The sequence below is a fragment of the Bos indicus x Bos taurus genome, chromosome 1 (assembly GCF_003369695.1).
Source record: "Bos indicus x Bos taurus breed Angus x Brahman F1 hybrid chromosome 1, Bos_hybrid_MaternalHap_v2.0, whole genome shotgun sequence".
Classification (NCBI taxonomy): Eukaryota; Metazoa; Chordata; class Mammalia; order Artiodactyla; family Bovidae; genus Bos; species Bos indicus x Bos taurus.
The window spans coordinates 64,384,066-64,401,853 of record NC_040076.1 but is presented as its reverse complement, the minus strand read 5'-3'; the positions used below and the strand labels follow the sequence as shown (position 1 = coordinate 64,401,853).

The following is a 17,788-nucleotide window of genomic DNA, read 5'->3' as shown; positions in this document are numbered from 1 at the left end:
GCATTGGAGAAGGAAATTGCAACCCACTCCAGTGTTCTCGCCTGGAGAATCCCAGGGATGGGGGAGCCTGGTGGGCTGCTGTCTATGGGGTCACACAGAGTCAGACATGACTGAAGTGACTTAGCAGCAGCAGCAGCAGCAGATGAGGCAGCTGAGCCACAGGTTAAATGGCAGGCTGCAGTCACAAAGCTAATGAGCCACACAGAGAGGGCTCCACTCCCCCACATGGCCAGGTGCCCTGGGGGCAGAGGTAAAGGGATGTCTTTTGGCACCAGTGTCCTCCAAATTCAGAGAAATCCATCCCAGACCCTCTGAACCTGCTGGCCACCATCCACCCAGCCCCTGTGTCCTACCTGAAATAGGAGATGACCTTGGCAAAGTTGATGATGCCTTTGAACATGTAGGTGGACACGTCAGCGATGTGGGGCAACAGGGAAAAGATCTCTTTCCCGCCATTGTCAGCTGGGGGCTTGTAGTTCCAGACGCTCCCATCTTCCCCCCGCAGCTGCAAGGAGAGCTTCATTGAACACAGATCTTCCCTAATCTTCCTCCACTTGGCAGCTTCTTCCCTGGACTGAATCTGCAGAGGCTCTGGAATCTGGCGGCCACTACTGAGCACATCTGGCAGCTGGGGCATGAGCAGAAGTGGGAGAGAAGAGAGGAGAGACAGAATACATATTCTCCCAAACAGGAATTTTCCCTGTTCCCAGACAGGCGCACACAGCCACAGCTGCTCCCTGAGAGGATGCACAGTGGCAGGCGTGTACAGCCCCCACCCCACCCACCCCCCTAGCCCCCACACAGAGCGCTGGTTTCTTCTCTCTTTTGTGGGTCTCTGACTTCACGGTCCCTCACATTCCTGCCTGGTTAGAGATGGGTTCGCTTCCTGCTTAGTGGAAGGTGAGGGGGCCTCCATCGAGGGGTGTGTCCCAAGTGTCCCTGAACTTGCACTCAAGAAACTCATTAAAGGATCTGAGAGCTGGAGATGGCAAGAACAGACTTTGGGGCCTGCTGGCTACCAGTTCTGTGAGCTGGATGGGTCATGAGATACCTGTGAGCACAGGTGAAAGAGGGCACTGGGATCAGACAATGCTACCATTGCTGAGGTCACTGAAGTTTCCTGGATCAGTAAAACCAGTTCACAAATGTCATATCCCCTCTGCGTCCTCATAAAGCCCTGAATGCCAGCAACCCTGGTGCAACTCAGCTGTCCATAACTCCATTGCTGACTCAGACTCCATTTCTACAGGCTGTAGAAGGAGAGAGCAGAGTGTCTCAGACCTGAGCATGAGTTAGAATCACCTGAGGGGTCTGGTTATAGCACAGACTGCTGGGCCCTGCCCTCAAAGGTTCTGTCAGGGGTGAACTGCGGATCTGCATTTCTAACAAGTTCCCAGGTGGTGCTGCTGCTCCTGAAAGTCCAGGGGCCACTCTTCGAGAATCCCTGGGAATGAGATTGGGGTTCTGAGGAGCAAGCACAGGAGCTGAGCCATCTCGAAAGCCTCATACCCGGAAATTCTTGAAATGAACGAAGGTGCTATCAAAGGTGTTCATCTGAGCAGTCGTCAGCTCCCTGATCATCATTTGCTGCTCTTCAGTCAGACCCTTGGCTCCAAGGGGCCGAGTTTCAATCCGTTCTCTCTTCTTCCTCCTGATCAAGGCCCGTCTCTGCTCCACAGCTGCATCGGACATGATCACTGCAAGGACAGCCAGGAGCAGACTCAGGCGGCAGCAGGGGATGGGGACAGACTGGTGACAAGAATCCTGCCCTTTTCCAGGCTCTCAAAGACTCTGGGCTCCTCTGGAGAAACACTTGGGGGGAAGGACGGGTGTGCTGCCTGTGACCGTGGGGTTCAAGACAACTCTGTGGAACAGTGGTTATTGCTCCGGCTTCTGGATCTTAAGGCACCAGGCTTCAGTGACGGCTTTGCCACTTTGTAGTGATGACCTTGATGGGCTTCTTCACCTCTCTTTCCTTCGTGGTAAGCTGGAGTGACAGTGCTCACCTCACACTGCTCTTAGCATGAGACACTGCATGGGAAGCGCCTAATATGACTGCTGCTATGTAATAGTTGTTTCATAAGTGCACCTGATTATTTGTTTCCGGTGTATCAGATACCATTAAGACTCCCGAGAGTCCCCCACGATCTCTGAGTCTCGGAGAGCTGGGCTACTGCTTAGCAAGAGGTATCGTCTCCAGCCACGTCCTATGTAGCCTGGGGCTTTAGGTCATCCATGGATTTCTGGAGCCCACTTGTGTGTGCAGAGCAAAGCTCTGAGGGAGGGGGTCCTGCTGGGGAGGGGACAACAGGCAGAGCTGGTCTGCAGGAAAGGCTCTCTGCCAATGCCCAGGGAACCTGGCCCCTCAAAGGCTTCCCAAGGTCTTGTGTCCCTCTGTGACTGATGGAGCGCAATACACCTTGGAAACTTCCAGCCTTCCCCCATGCTCTTTAATCTCAGAGCCCCTGGGAGCACAATTATACCAGAGCTGGACAGGGGAATTAAGAACCCTCTGTCACTGGCCGCACACAGTTCCTCGAGGATGCTAGGTCTGGGCCACTGGTAGAAGGTGCAGGTCAAGCACACCATGAGTCTCCAGCTTCTCGTTCCCAATTCAGCTCCCCTAATTCGGCTAAAACAATTATGAAGGGCACAAAGCGAATCACACAAGCGCAACTGAGGGGAGAGTGGAGTACGACCCTGGCCAGAGAGAATCAGGCCTCCGAGAACAGAGAATGGCGATAACACCCCACTTCTCCAGTCCCTCCAGGATAGGCCGGGGACCTCAGGTTGATGTCTGCCCCTGTGTGCACGCACACACGGATGCTCTTGCGCACACCATGGCTCACGTGCCCATGCCCGCTCGCGCAGCCTTTGCTCACTCTCTTTTCTCATGCCGCTCTCCAGGCACTTGCGAAGCCGGCAGGCCTGGCATTGACGCCGGGTCTTCTGGGTGATCTCACAGGTGCCCTTCCGGAAGGGGCACCGGGGCTGGGCATTGCGCTTCATGGCCCTCCTGCAAGAGGACAGAGAGCAGAAGATAGGCCGCATCGTATACCCTGGCTTCCTGTCCGCCCCTGACACGGACACTGGTCACACCCTCTACGGGCTCTGCCTTTGCCTCTGAGTTGGGTGGGGTTCATAGGAAAGGTACAGACCAGGGCTCTTCAGGCTTCTGTGGGTGCCCAGAGGCCTCCGAGCCTGCTGGAGGAGGGGAGCCAGGTACTAGACTGTCCTCAGCATCCACATGGGAAGTGGACGCTGCTCAGGGCCTGCACCGGAGCTGCTTTGTGGGATGCTTCAGCACCCTGAGGCCCGTACCCTCTCCCCTTCTTCTTCCTAACACCCAGGAACCCCAGGAGAACTGGGCCAAGTCTCTGTGGAGGTGGCTTCTTCCTGGATTTCTCCTTGGAAGAGGGGACTGGCGGAAATCTGGCCCTGGGAGTGTAAGAAACATAAGCCTCCTGCCTTCCCCAGTCCCCATTCTAGATTGGGAGGCCAGAGGACCGCGTACACTATGGGAAACTTTCTACCTCACTGTAAAAAAGCTTCCCCTTGCTGACTGCCGCAGGGGAACAGAGAGGCTCAGAGCCCCAAAATAGTGGAGTGTATGGGCGCTGCATCCACGTGTCCCCAGACAGCTGCGCCAGATGGGAAACAAGGTGGTAAATTCCTTCTTGAGACCCCAGCACACACTCTCCCCCACAGCCCAGCCATCCTGCACTTCACCAGAAGACCCAGTCAGTGGGGCCCTAACTTTATCCCCCTGTCCCGAATTTTCACAGCTGAATAGATGGAAACAAATTCTCCTTTGGATCTGGCCTCTGGCTCTGGTCCAGCAGTGTGGAAACAAAGAATGGACAGGTGTGGCTACTGATTGGGCCCTGGGGGCTGATCCAGGAGACCTGAGACCAGGAGCCAGACGGCCAGGGGGTGTATTTCTCAGGCCCCATCCCCTCCCCTGCTGGGTAAGAGACCCCTGGGTGACTGAGGGAAGGAGCCCACGTTTATCAGCCATTCTGTGGATTGGATGCAGGGCTACAGATTGTGCAGAGCTTTGCAAACTTAGCTCTTAGAACCCTACAAAATTCATTTGGTCATCTGCCTGGCACAGATGAGGAAATGGAGTCTGTGAGAAGACAGAGCGCTCGCTGTCCTTGAGGTAGAGGACAGGCTGAAGTTTGAATTCAGGTGTGCCTGATACCAGGATCCAAGCTCTGACCCCTACAGCGAGCCGCAGGGAGAATCCAGGTCTGGCTCAGGCACGCTTCCTCCTCCGTGCGGCCTCATTGGTGGATTCCCAGCTCAGGGATCTGCTGGGACTCTTTGCTAGTGAAAAGTTGGCTGGGGCCCTGGTCTAGGTGATGTGAATTGAAGGGTCTTCTGGGAAAGATTTCTTTGCTCTTAGAGGACAAGAGGGGCCTTTCTATTCCTCAGCTGAGCCCTGTGGCTCCCAGCCTGAACTCCTGGCACTTTGCTGTCCTCAGTGGAGCAGGCAGGGTAGCCACTCTCTGATGGCAGAAGAGGAAGAAGGACTGACTGCTGGGCTCACCAACCCCTTGAAGGCCTCAGACTTCTCGATGTGAGAGGTGACATGTTCTCCTTGTTGTTCAGCACCATGAGTGGAGAGTTGTTGCTTGTAGCTGTGCACAGGCTGACAGCGCCCCACATGGATGTTCATTTCTCCCTAGAGCATGAGGGCTTCCTGAGCTGACCTCAAACTTGACCACATCGGCTCCTAAACCAGGGTTTCTTCACTCTGGTCGGGAGTGGGGGCGGGGGTGGGTGGGTCCTGGGCTGCTGCAGTGCATTACTGGACTCCTCCTGGCCTGGACACCCCACTGTGGGTTCTCCCCTGCACCCAGCTGTCTGGCGGCCCAGCTTTGATGGGACTGCAAGCTGGACCTTGGTGCAGGGGTCCATTTCCATTTAAATGTCCAGCCATCAGGAGGAACGCTGCAGAGGTCAAGTCAGCTGGCTGTCCTCAGAATGCACGAGGGGCCCAAGTGTGCCCCTGCTTGGGAGCTGCCCTCACACACCTGGCCCTCCCTTCTTTCCTGGTTGGCTTCTCTTCCTCTTGGTCTGAGCCTGCACTGAGCGGTGTCATTGTTCTTTCTTCAGCTGAACAACGTGACCTTTCTGTTTGGGCGTGTCTTGCTATGAACTGGGACTTTTTAGTCCCTAATATTTTGGATCTCTGTTTCTAGGTGAGCTGGTGTGTCATATTCTTCGCTTATTTTATGCCATTCTTTACTTAATACCACTCCTTAAGAGTGATTTGAACTCTTGAATTTTGTGGATTTTCAAATTCTTTCTCCTCTTTTACTGACTCGTTTGCTGTATTTGCTATTTTATTCAAGAGCACACGGAAAAACAAAGGGAGATCTTAATGGAAAGGGGCCTTTCCTGAGTAGAGTGGGAGAATAGAAAATGATGATTTCCTCTCAGATGCTAATGATTCTCCTGAGACTAATTCGGAGGCCTTTGGATGGGCCACCAGCCCACTCTCTGAACCTGGGCCTCTGAAGCTGAGGTCCTGAGACAGTGCCCAGGGAGCTAGTGGCAGAGCCCCAGTTAGATGGGACCCATTTTATCAGAGGCAGCAGGTGGGTGAAAGTTGACAGATAACTCTACCTGAAAAAGCCCTTGCATCCTTCACATGTCATGACATTGAAGTGATAACCAGTGGCCTTGTCCCCACACACACGGCAAATCTGGGGACACTCTTCTTCCTCGTCTGCGCCAATGATGGGATTTGTGGATGCAGAGTCAGCTTCTCCACGGTGCATGAGGTCAGCATGGTTCCACTCTTCTTCACGGCCCACCTCCAGCTTTGCTTCTAAGCCTCTTGGACTAGAAGTGAGAACACCGCAGGGAATGAGAACCCTGGACAGGGGTGTGCTGAAGCCGCAGTGTGCATCACTCATGTGGGTTTTGTGGACACAAGACCTGACGTTCCATAGAAGAAATGGGGAAGGAGGACTAGAGTTAGACAGAAAGATGTTACTGTGATATTTGTGTTCAATAATAGGGCCCTGGAGTAAAGCACATGGATGAAGAACACGGAGAGAGAAAAGTTAGGGGAAGAAATGAGAAGGAAAGAGAAAGGAGGCTCTGGGTTGGACCAAAGAATGAATACTTGGATAGTCTCAGATTAGGAGGCCATGAGCTGGTCACAGACCTGAACGCGGGGCAGTCCATGGGACAGAACACTTGCTCTGGAACTGAGGAGACCCAAAGAGCTGGCCCCTTGGGTACATTGTGGCCCAAATTCCCAGAGAGAACTGGAAAGGCTGAGCAGAAAACCTGTTTTCAATTGAGTAAATAAGCAGATGAGGAGAGAGAGAGGAGCCAGGCTCACAATGCAGAGAGAGAGTACCCAGGCCCCTGTCAAGCTGAGGGGTAAATGAGTAAAGAACTCGAACCCATTCATAAAGCTGTACTCTAGATGTCCTCCCCAATTTTCACCTGGAGGGTATAACTTTAATTCTACCTGGGAGTAGGCATAGAGGAGGGTGGGCAGACACTGGAAACTGTCCTATCCACTGTTCTTCCCCAAAGACTCTCTAGGCCACCACACAACATTTCAACACACAAATTTCTGTTTTTAACAGTGTAACAGATGACAGCTGACCATTTCACATATAAGAATGAATTAGAAATGAATCTGTTCCATGACCCTGACCCTTCAGAAAACTGCAAAATAGACTGACTGGAAACTTGAACTGACCAGGTATGTGGAAATTTTTTCTGATTTTTTGAATTATAATTCTGACCTCATACAGGCTTGCAGGAAAAAATGTATATACTTTGCATGTCCAGAAAATCCACAAAGAATTTCACTGTAGGTTGTTAGTGCTCCTAGACATCCACAGAAGCAGAAATAATCCTCCCCACCCCTCACCCCACCCTGTAGAGGAACTCACCTTCCACCTAGACACAAGAATCACACAAGTAATTTTCAAGGAATATGAGCAAAAACTCATAATCATGAATAAAAAGCTAACATGGCACTATGAGCAGGAGACAGGGAAAACACTTACAGCAGGATTAGACCTGCAAAGATGCCTGAATTATCAAGCAAAGAATGTTTAAATAAATAGTAGAAGAGGCTGACAATCAAAGAAAGAGAAAAAGCCTGTGAAACAACTGACCAATCAGATTTGTAAAATGAATAAAAATTGACCATAAAATCTGAACAAACAGCTATAAAAACCAATTATAAAAATGCTTGGGAGTTAAAAAGAAAAGCAAAACACAACTAAAATATGCAAAAGCAGGTAAGTCAGAAGATGGATGATCACAATGAAAGTTTTTTAAGGTTCAATATTGTTGAGGGAGGAGAAAGATAATAAATCAGATTTTAATTAGTAAAGTGTGCCGGTTAAGATTTCTGAAGCTTTTTAGTCGCTCGATCATGTCCAACTCTTTGCGACTCCATAGACTGTAGCCCACCAGGCTCCTCTGTCCGTGGAATTCTCCAAGCAAGAATGCTGGAGCACGTAGCCATTCCTTTCTCCAGGGGATCTTCCCAACCCAGGGACTGAACCTGCATCTCCTGCATAAGATTTCTAGGCAACTTCTAAAAGTCTGGAAATAGAATGCACAGCTTAAAAGCTCGTAGAAAGGGAAAAAATGGAGGAATAAAGAAAAGTTCAACCATAGAGAGAAGAGAAACTGAAATAGCATGATGGAAAGAGCAAATATATTGATAATTAAATGTAAATGCTGTTGATTCTTGAACAGCACAAGTTTGAATTGGCTGGTCCACTTGTATGGAGATTTTTTTCAGTAAATGTATCGGAAAAATTTTTGGAGATGTGTGGCAATTTGAAAAACTCTTAAGATGAACCACATAGCTTAGAAATATTGAAAAAATTAAAGGTATCTCCTGAATGCATAAAACATGCGTAGATATTAGTCTTCCTTACATAGGCATAAGATGAGAGGTATTTAATATAAAATCAGTAATGTGTTAGTTTTCTCACTGTTTTATAACTTTGTTTACATTCCCATACAATATGCCTCTCTTGTAATTGAAACAATTGTGTATCCTGTCATCATAGGTACTTTTTTTAATGTCACAGTGTTTTCAATAATGTGTTTGCCATAAAAACCAAATGATGATTCATTTAGTGTATAGTCCAGGCTCTGTGAAACAACCCTTTCACTTGCATTAGACAACCATAAAGCAGTTGTATTGCTGTTTCTTTCTTATCAATGCATGAATCATTATACCTATAAATAATATGAATTTCTTTTTCACATTATCTTTTCATTTTTAATCTACTGTTAGTAATATGTATAACATCTATATCATAATGATGTAGGTACTGATCAATAATTCATCTTGTAAGCAGATGATGGAAACTTACAGTATCCATACAATACAGTGCTATAAATTTATTTTCTCTTATGATTTTATTAATAACATTTTCTTTTCTTTAGTCTACATTATTGTGAGATACTTTATTGTAAGACTGATACATATAACATACAAAACATGTGTTAATCAACTGTTGTTATTGGTAAATCTTCTGGTCAACAGCAGACTCAGTAATGCAGTTGTGGGGGAGTCAAAAGTTATAAACGGATTTTTGACTGTGCACATCAGTGCCCCTAGCCCCCGTGTTTTTCAGGGGGTTTAATGTATATTAAACATTCTCATTAAAAGAGACAAATGGTTTCAACAGATACCTGGGGCTACCTAAGGTTCAGGATTAGTGCTAGAGAATTAGGGATGGTGATGGATATTAACTGCACTGACTGTGGTGATAATTTCACAATATGTACAAGTACAGAATTATTACATTCTACATCTGAAACTAGTGTAAACTTATGTCAGTTATACCTCGATAAACACATAAACATCCATAATTTTTTAAAGGGATGAGGCAGAAAGATACTAAAATCATTACTAAGAATTATTGAAACTCAGTGTTCTAGGTCCTTTGCAAAAGATAACTCTAGGTCCTTTGCAAAAGATTTATTCATCATAACAGTTATCACAACAGCAAACATGTGTTGAGCATCTTGCACACACCAGATACTCTGTTATGTTGGTCTTTCTTCAGATTCTCCAGAAGCTGAAAGTCACTCTTTTGGCAGAACTCCAGGGTCTGCTATGAAACACTCTAACTGCTCCACAGATGCAAAAATGTTCCCAAATCAAAGAGCTTTACAGGAAGGGAAAATTTTATAAGTAAGATATTGGAGGAGGTTTTCAGCGTCATTCAGGAGCCATTAGGCATAGCAGAACTTGGGGCTGCGAGACAGTGGCAGGTATTCTGCACATAAATCAGCAACTTTGGAGTAGGAGACAGGTGGCAGTCCCTCGGCCACTGGTGTAAGTGCCCTTCCTAAGAAGGGGTGTGACAATTATGCCACAATGCATGTGCCACAACAGAAGCTCAGTAGAGGCACATCAGGGGGATGAAAGAACTGTTTCCAAAAGGACAGAAGAGAGAGATACACTTAATCTGTGTCTGATCAATGCATTCCCCAACTCCCTAATGAGGTGACGTTAGAATTAACACCAGGATCTCCCTCCATAGAACTTTTGGTGTGACTTTTGCTTTGTTTGGCCCAAGTTAAATAAGCAGATCTAGTACATTCTGTAGTTCATTCTCTCATATTGTTATAAAGCCCCGTTTAGGGCACCTGTAACAGGTGTTTTCTCCAAAGACGGTCCCCAATAAAACACACCTCTCACTTTCATACCCTGGTATAGTCCCTCTCAGGATGAACCAGGGATTGTCTGTGACTTGCTTAAACCAATAAGAATAGTGGAAGTGACACAGTGCCAGTTCTGGGCCTAAGTCATAGGAAGGTCTGGCTGTTTCTGCTTTTGCCCTTTGGAGAGCCTTAACCACCATGTGAGAAAGTTTGTCTACCCTGAAGCCATGCACTGAGTCCACATGAAGGGGATGACCATCTGGGATGGCCCGGATGACGGAGGCCCATTGCCCCGCCTGCGAGCTGTCCCCACCCCTCCTGCCAGCTGTCCCCATCAGGCTCTGGGCATGTGAGTGAGCAGTCTCAGATGTCCCAGCCCGGCTTAGCATCCACCTGTGTCATGTAGAGTGGAAGAACTCCCAGCAGAGCCCCGCCAAACCACAGCAGCACGATAGAAAGTAAAATGGTGGTTGGTTTGATTGGTAAATTTGGGGGAGGTTTGTCATTTGGCAAGAGATTGTGGAAGCAGGTCGCCTGGAGCTTTGTTAGATGGAAGTCTGAACTGGGGTGAACAGGGTGCCAGCTGACACCCCCAACTTGTTCCTGTTCCACTCTCACATCAGTCCTCCTTATAGAATGACACTGCGTGGACAGGAAAATGACAGCGGCTAGGTGACGGCATGTGCCAGCCACATCGCTCTTTCATGTGAGTTTAATAAGACCAGTTATCTATGCAGCCTCCATCCAGTCTAGCTGTATTTACTCTGAGGTTCGCACCTGCTCCTTGCTGCCTGTGAACGTGTGAACTCTAGCAGAGGATTGAAATGATCAACTCTTGTATTCCCTGAAAGTAAAACATTCCTTTAGTGAGGTCTTTGCAAAAATAATTAATTGTAAAATGCAGTATTTAGGCTGAATATACCAAAGAAGGGATAAATTAAATTCTCAGCAAGGAAAAGCCATCAATAACTGATTGAATAAATTAATAAATTATACATGACTAGGGCTTGCTGCCCTGGGTGCACACATCCTCACCCACTCTTAGCATGAGTGATGAGTTGACATTGCTTAGCTAGAAGGAGGTGGAGCCAGAATTTGAACTCAGGTCAGCCTGACTCCAGAGCCTGTGTTCTTAAATCAGCATCCTGCTGCATCCTTCTCAAGGTGTGTGTCTGAGCAGGTGAGCCATTTGTTAAACCCACTTTCTGTGCAGACTTGTTCCTAGGCAGGTCCTCCATGTCATGGAATCCCTTTGAGGTAGCTCTCTGTTCTTGGGCAGAAGGCGATTCCCTGAGATGCTCAGGTCTTGCCATCTCAAAGCTGATTAGAAAGGGACCAAAAACTTTGCTGCCGCTCCAACCACATCCAGAGGCTTCTGGTCCCGCACCCTCTGGAGAGCTGCGGGTCCTCCCTCTCACGGTCAGAGGAGCATGTGTCCACCCACTGTCTCTTGACCAGTTCCAGGGAAGCTCCATCTGTATCCCAGATCCTTCTCTTTCTAAGCAGAGGTTCATGTGAGCAGATGGCCATACCACTAAAAGCACCTGCATTTTTTCCGGGGTTGATGTGGACTCATTGGTTCTCAGCCTTTGTATTAATATTTTTGTCATTGTATATATTAGAGCCTTTTCCTTTTTTTCTCACCCGCCAGGGTCTTAATTAAGCCCTTAGAAAAACCAGCTTCAGGGAGGGATCTTTGGAGAGCTTTGGTGTGGTCTGCGCATTCAGGCTGGTTCCCCAGTGTGCTGCCTAGGAAATTGTTGAGATTGCTGAAGGCTCAGTCCTCTGAGCGTGGAGCATGGCCTGACCAGGCTGACGTAAAGAATACAGTTGCTTCATTTGCTGAGGTCTGCAGGTCACTGTTAAATTAGGAAGAAGGGAATGACATACATGGGTGTACACACGGGGATGACTGAGTGTAAGCAAATAGGACCCAGCTGTCCCACCATCTGAAGGTCAGAGGACTTTGGATTTTGCTCCCTGGGGCACGAGATGTGGCAAGTACTGTCCCTCTTTCATTGTCAAGATGGCCTAGCCCCTGCCACTGACCTTTGACTCACTTTCTCTACTCAGCTCACTTCTCTGGTGCTCAGGAGCCCCATAAATAAAATGGAAAAGGTCTACATGGCCTTTGGCAAGAAGGAAAAGGAACAGGAGACCGTGCTGTTCTGGGGATGTTACCAGCTGACCTGTGTCTATCCACAGGCTGATCCAGCAGGGAGAGAATGAAGGAGGATCTGTGGAGATGCATATCACTCAGAAGCCAGCCCAGAGGGACCCCCAGAGTGGAGAGCAGGCTATTCAGGGAGACAGATTTGAACTTGGGGAGAAAGGTAGGAGAGTGGTGTGTCCAGAGACCAGGGGATAAAGGGGGACATTCTAAAGAACACATGAGTTGTTTCTGTTGTAGAAGGAGCCAGGATCCCTGGAGTGGGGAACGAGGGGAGCAGCACAGGGCTTGCAGGTGACAGGGGAGCAAGGAGAGGACAGCAGAAGCAGCCTGGAGGATGGGAACTGGGTGGAATCCAGGGTGAACTGGGACCAACAGAGAAGGACGATGGGTTACAGGAGGCTCACAAAGGGAGCCTGGTGCTGTGAGAGCACCCGGAAATTTCAGGTTCTGAAATTAGCTGATTGAGACTCTGCTTCAGGACCTGGGATTTCCTGATCCTCTGGGTTAAGCTGTGAGATGCAGCACCCCCCAGCTCCAATGTTAAAATGATCTGAGATGGCCAGTGATACAGGATAGGTGGCTGATCATGACTCCAGATTAGAAGACATTAGAGAAAACCATGACATGAGTGCTCCTCAGCCGCAGAAGGAACGTGTGAAAGAGAAGGACCAGAAGCTGCTGGAAGGCTTTGCCTGGGGCCGAGGAGGAAGGTGGGAAGCCATTACCTAGTGACTCTGGAGTCACATGGAGACGATGTGAGCAGTGCTGTGGCTATATTTGGGCCAGCAGGCCAGAAATAAGGTATTGATGTGGGCCTTGGTCATCTTGATGAGCAAGAAAGATGCCCAGTAGGAGGTCCAGGGTTTTGACGTTTAGCAGAGATGTACAAGAAGGAGGAATCCTAACTAGAGTGGGAGAGGAGCCCTCATCAGGGTGTTGGAATGTGCTTGAGAGACACAAAGATAATCACCGAGGAAGTGAGAATGGGGAGCTGTGATTTGGAAAGAGTCAAGAGTGGAGTGAAAGAAACTGAAGCCAGAGCAAGGGTCCCGGCCGTGAGCATGTCTCCAGTGGAGGAGTGGAGGCAGATTAGGAGATGAAGAGGGCAGATGAATGACAGTGGAAGAGAACCTGCCAGTAATGGGTGCATTTCATAAGGGAGCTCGAGAAAGGCATAGGGGCCGCTGGTTCATGCTGAGCCCCAAAAAGAACCCCAGAGAGAAAATCACACCAACTGCAGAGTTTTAGCCATAACAAGGGAGAAATAGCTAACTCTGAACCCAGGAGAATCCTAACATTTGCCAAGCTGGAGATTTATGCTGTTCCCAGGGTAGCAGTTCAGAGGCCCGTGAGTCCCTCTGTGCCTGGCCCACCCTCTCCTCACCCCCAGACCCTATCTGTCATTCTGGGCAACCCTTAAGGCAGCGGTTCCCAACCTTTCCAGGGTTCGTTTTCGTGGAAGACAGTTTTTCCAAGGACCAGGGGTGGGGAGTGAGGTGGAGGGGATGGTTTCAGGGTGATTCGAGTGCATCACATTCATTGTGCACTTGGTTTCTATTATTACTGTATCAGCTCCACCGCAGAGCATCAGGTATTAGATCCTGGAGGCTGGGGACCCCTGTCTTGGGGAGTGTCCACATGCTGCATCTGCTTCGGGAGGTGACTCTCCAGGGCACAGATGGAAAGCGGGTCACTCTGAGACACTGGTCTGCCCCAGTTGGCACTCCCTGGCCTTCCTGCTGGCCCGTGAGCCCACGGGTCACCCACCCTGGCCAGCTGCAGACTCTCTCCAGCTGGCCATGGGAGAGATTTCATCAAGTTTTAATTTAAGTCAGTGGGTGAGTAGAGGTGCCATGAATCAGCTTATGTGGGGTCTGAGGCTTATACAATTGTGGGAATTTTCTTTATAAAACAGAATGCATTCAATTTTTCACCATTGAGGATAATGTTTGCTGTGGGTTTGTCATATATAGCTTTTATTATGTTGAGGTATGTTCCTTCTATTCCTGCTTTCTGGAGAGTTTTTATCATAAATGGATGTTGAATTTTGTCAAAGGCTTTCTCTGCATCTATTGAGATAATCGTATGGTTTTTATTTTTCAATTTGTTAATGTGGTGTATTACATTGATTGATTTGCAGATATTGAAAAGTCCTTGCATTCCTGGGATAAAGCCCACTTGGTCATGGTATATGATCTTTTTAATGTGTTGTTGGATTCTGATTGCTAGAATTTTGTTAAGGATTTTTGCATCTATGTTCATCAGTGATATTGGCCTGTAGTTTTCTTTTTTTGTGGCATCTTTGTCAGGTTTAAGGGTGCCCACTTTCACCATTACTATTCAACATAGTTTTGGAAGTTTTGGCCACAGCAATCAGAGCAGAAAAAGAAATAAAAGGAATCCAAATTGGAAAATAAGAAGTAAAACTCTCACTGTTTGCAGATGTCATGATCCTCTATGTAGAAAACCCTAAAGACTTCACCAGAAAATTATTAGAACTAATCAATGAATATAGTAAAGTTGCAGGGTATAAAATCAACATACAGAAATCCCTTGCATTCCTATACACTAATAATGAGAAAATAGAAAGAGAAATTAAGGAAACAATTCCATTCACCGTTGCAATGAAAAGAATAAAATATAAAGAAACTAAAGACCTATATATAGAAAACTATAAAACACTGGTGAAAGAAATCAAAGAGGACACTAATAGATGGAAAAATATACCATGTTCATGGATTGGAAGAATCAATATAGTGAAAATGAGTATACTACCCAAAGCAATTTATAGATTCAATGCAATCCCTATCAAGCTACCAACAGTATTCTTCACAGAGCTAGAACAAATAATTTCACAATTTGTATGGAAATACAAAAAACCTCGAATAGCCAAAGCTATCTTGAGAAAGAAGAATGGAACTGGAGGAATCAACCTGCCTGACTTCAGGCTCTACTACAAAGCCACAGTCATCAAGACAGTATGGTACTGGCACAAAGACAGAAATATAGATCAATGGAACAAAATAGAAAGCCCAGAGATAAATCCACGCACATAAGGACACCTTATCTTTGACAAAGGAGGCAAGAATATACAATGGATTAAAGACAATCTCTTTAACAAGTGGTGCTGGGAAAACTGGTCAACCACTTGTAAAAGAATGAAACTAGAACACTTTCTAACACCATACACAAAAATAAACTCAAAATGGATTAAAGATCTAAACGTAAGACCAAAAACTGTAAAACTCCTAGAGGAGAACATAGGCAAAACACTCTCTGACATACATCACAGCAGGATCCTCTATGACCCACCTCCCAGAATATTGGAAGTAAAAGCAAAAATAAACAAATGGGACCTAATTAAACTTAAAAGCTTTCACACAATGAGGGAAACTATAAGCAAGGTGAAAAGACAGCCTTCAGAATGGGATAAAATAATAGCAAATGAAGCAACAGACAAACAACTAATCTCAAAAATATACAAGCAACTCCTACAGCTCAATTCCAGAAAAATAAATGACCCAATCAAAAAATGGGCCAAAGAACTAAATAGCCATTTCTCCAAAGAAGACATACAGATGGCTAACAAACACATGAAAAGATGCTCAACATCACTCATTATCAGAGAAATGCAAATCAAAACCACTATGAGGTACCATTTCACGCCAGTCAGAATGGCTGCGATCCAAAAGTCTACAAGCAATAAATGCTGGAGAGGGTGTGGAGATAAGGGAACCCTCTTACACTGTTGGTGGGAATGCAGACTAGTACAGCCACTATGGAGAACAGTGTGGAGATTCCTTAAAAAACTGGAAATAGAACTGCCTTATGATCCAGCAATCCCACTGCTGGGCATACACACTGAGGAAACCAGAAGGGAAAGAGACACGTGTACCCCAATGTTCATTGCAGCACTGTTTGTAATAGCCAGAACATGGAAGCAACCTAGATGTCCATCAGCAGATGAATGGATAAGAAAGCTGTGGTACATATACACAATGGAGTATTACTCAGCCATTAAAAAGAATACATTTGAATCAGTTCTAATGAGTTTGAAGAAACTGGAACCTATTATACAGAGTGAAGTAAGCCAGAAAGAAAAACACCAATACAGTATACTAACGCATATATATGGAATTTAGAAAGATGGTAACAATAACCCTGTATGCTGCTGCTGCTGCTGCTAAGTTGCTTCAGTCATGTCCGACTCTGTGCAACCCCATAGACAGCAGTCCACCACGCTCTGCCGTCCCTGGGATTCTCCAGGCAAGAACACTGGAGTGGGTTGCCATTTCCTTCTCCAATGCATGAAAGTGAAAAGTGAAAGTGAAGTCACTCAGTCGCGTCCGACTCATAGCAACCCCATGGAGGAGCCTACCAGGCTCCTCCATCCATGGGATTTTCTAGGCAAGAGTACTGGAGTGGCTTGCCATTGCCTACGAGACAGCAAAAGAGATACTGATGTATAGAACAGTCTTTTGGACTCTGTGGGAGAGGGAGATGGTGGGATGATTTGGGAGAATGGCATTGAAATATGTATAATATCATATATGAAACGAGTCGCCAGTCCAGGTTCTATGCACGATACTGGATGCTTGGGGCTGGTGCACTAGGATGACCCAGAGGGATGGTATGGGGAGGGAGGAGGGAGGAGGGTTCAGGATGGGGAATACATGTATACCTGTGGCGGATTCATTTTGATATATGGCAAAACCAATACAATATTGTAAAGTTAAATAAAATTAAATTAAAAAAAAACATAATGCAGAGTTGCAGATGTGTAGTTAGGTATCAAGAAAATGTGTATTTGTGAGAAAGAATGAGAAGAGAAATCACAATAAATTACAAATATTAAAAAGGATAGTAGCAAACATCATGAAATCTGGAAAGATAGCGTAACATTTTAATTAATTGTCTGACACTCCTTTATGGTATCTTTGATTGTCTCCTTGTGGGATACAGAATAATGACCCAAAGACATCTGTGTCCTGATCCCTGGAACACGTAAATATGCTTCCTTACATGGCACAAGGGTCTCTGCAGCTGTGATTGAGGGTACAGCCCTTGAGATGGGGAATTACCCAGGTGGGCTCTGTCTAATCACCTGAGTCCTCAAAATATTTTTTTGGGTTTATTCAAAGAAAGAGATGTGATGATGGAAAAGAGGTCAGTGCTGCCAGCTTTGAAGATGGAAGAAGAGACCAAGAGTGTGTGTGGCATCTAGAAAAGACAAGGGAGACCCTCCTGAAGGGAACAGTCTGGCGACACCTTGATTTTAGCTCAGTGGCACTGATTTTGGACTTAGAACATCCAGAACTGTAAGAACAATGATTTTGTAATGTCATTTTAAATGTAAAGAGTAGAAAGATCATTCCTCTAGCACTGGTGATCAAAATTTGCTTTTTATTATGATAATAGAGAAAAGTTTCATCTTCACAACTAAGTCAAGGATTGTTGTCAAGAAAACCTCTGTCAAGATGTTTTTCATGGAAGTTTTATATTTGGAGGGATTCTCCATCAGTTAAGCTCTGCCTTCACCCATTTCAGACCTCTGTCCCCTCCTTTAGCCTGTGCTGGACGCCACGGGGCGCAGTGATGTGGCAACAGGCAGGCCTGTCGGGACGGTGGGCGAGCCGGCGGAGGGGCTTCCTGGAGCGGCATCCAGGCTGGGCAGCTAGCAGCACCCGGCTCTGCATCCACAACTGCAGCCACGTGCCCATGCTGCATGTGTTCCCAGACCATTGCCCTTAGCCTGCCCCGGACATGCCCAGGGCCATTCCATCCCCACTCAACTTCAGGGAAAGTGTGACGGTGAGTAGAAATCACCCAAAACAACTGTGACTAACGTCTTACTTTTGAAAATGTTACAAAAGCATATGATGTGAGGAAGAGTACATGTGAATGAGGGCCCAGAAACCTAAGCCTCATTAGCTAAAATCC

General features: G+C 46.8%; 1 protein-coding gene across 4 annotated transcripts in view; it reads right to left on the bottom strand.

Annotated features, from left to right (window-relative positions):
- The window catches only part of NR1I2 (nuclear receptor subfamily 1 group I member 2), a 33,194-nt gene that overhangs the window by 5,406 nt on the left and 10,000 nt on the right, over positions 1-17,788 (bottom strand). For 3 of the 4 annotated variants that reach the window (XM_027530047.1, XM_027530103.1, XM_027529899.1), the window contains exons 2-5: positions 5,635-5,853; positions 2,883-3,016; positions 1,510-1,697; positions 354-628 (exon numbers count right to left, since the gene is read on the bottom strand). In XM_027530047.1, coding sequence (XP_027385848.1) covers positions 354-628; positions 1,510-1,697; positions 2,883-3,016; positions 5,635-5,789 — 752 coding nt within the window. In that variant the 5' untranslated portion in view covers positions 5,790-5,853. The remainder of the gene's footprint in view (positions 1-353; positions 629-1,509; positions 1,698-2,882; positions 3,017-5,634; positions 5,854-17,788) is intronic. The other variant, XM_027529980.1, reaches the window with a different exon arrangement.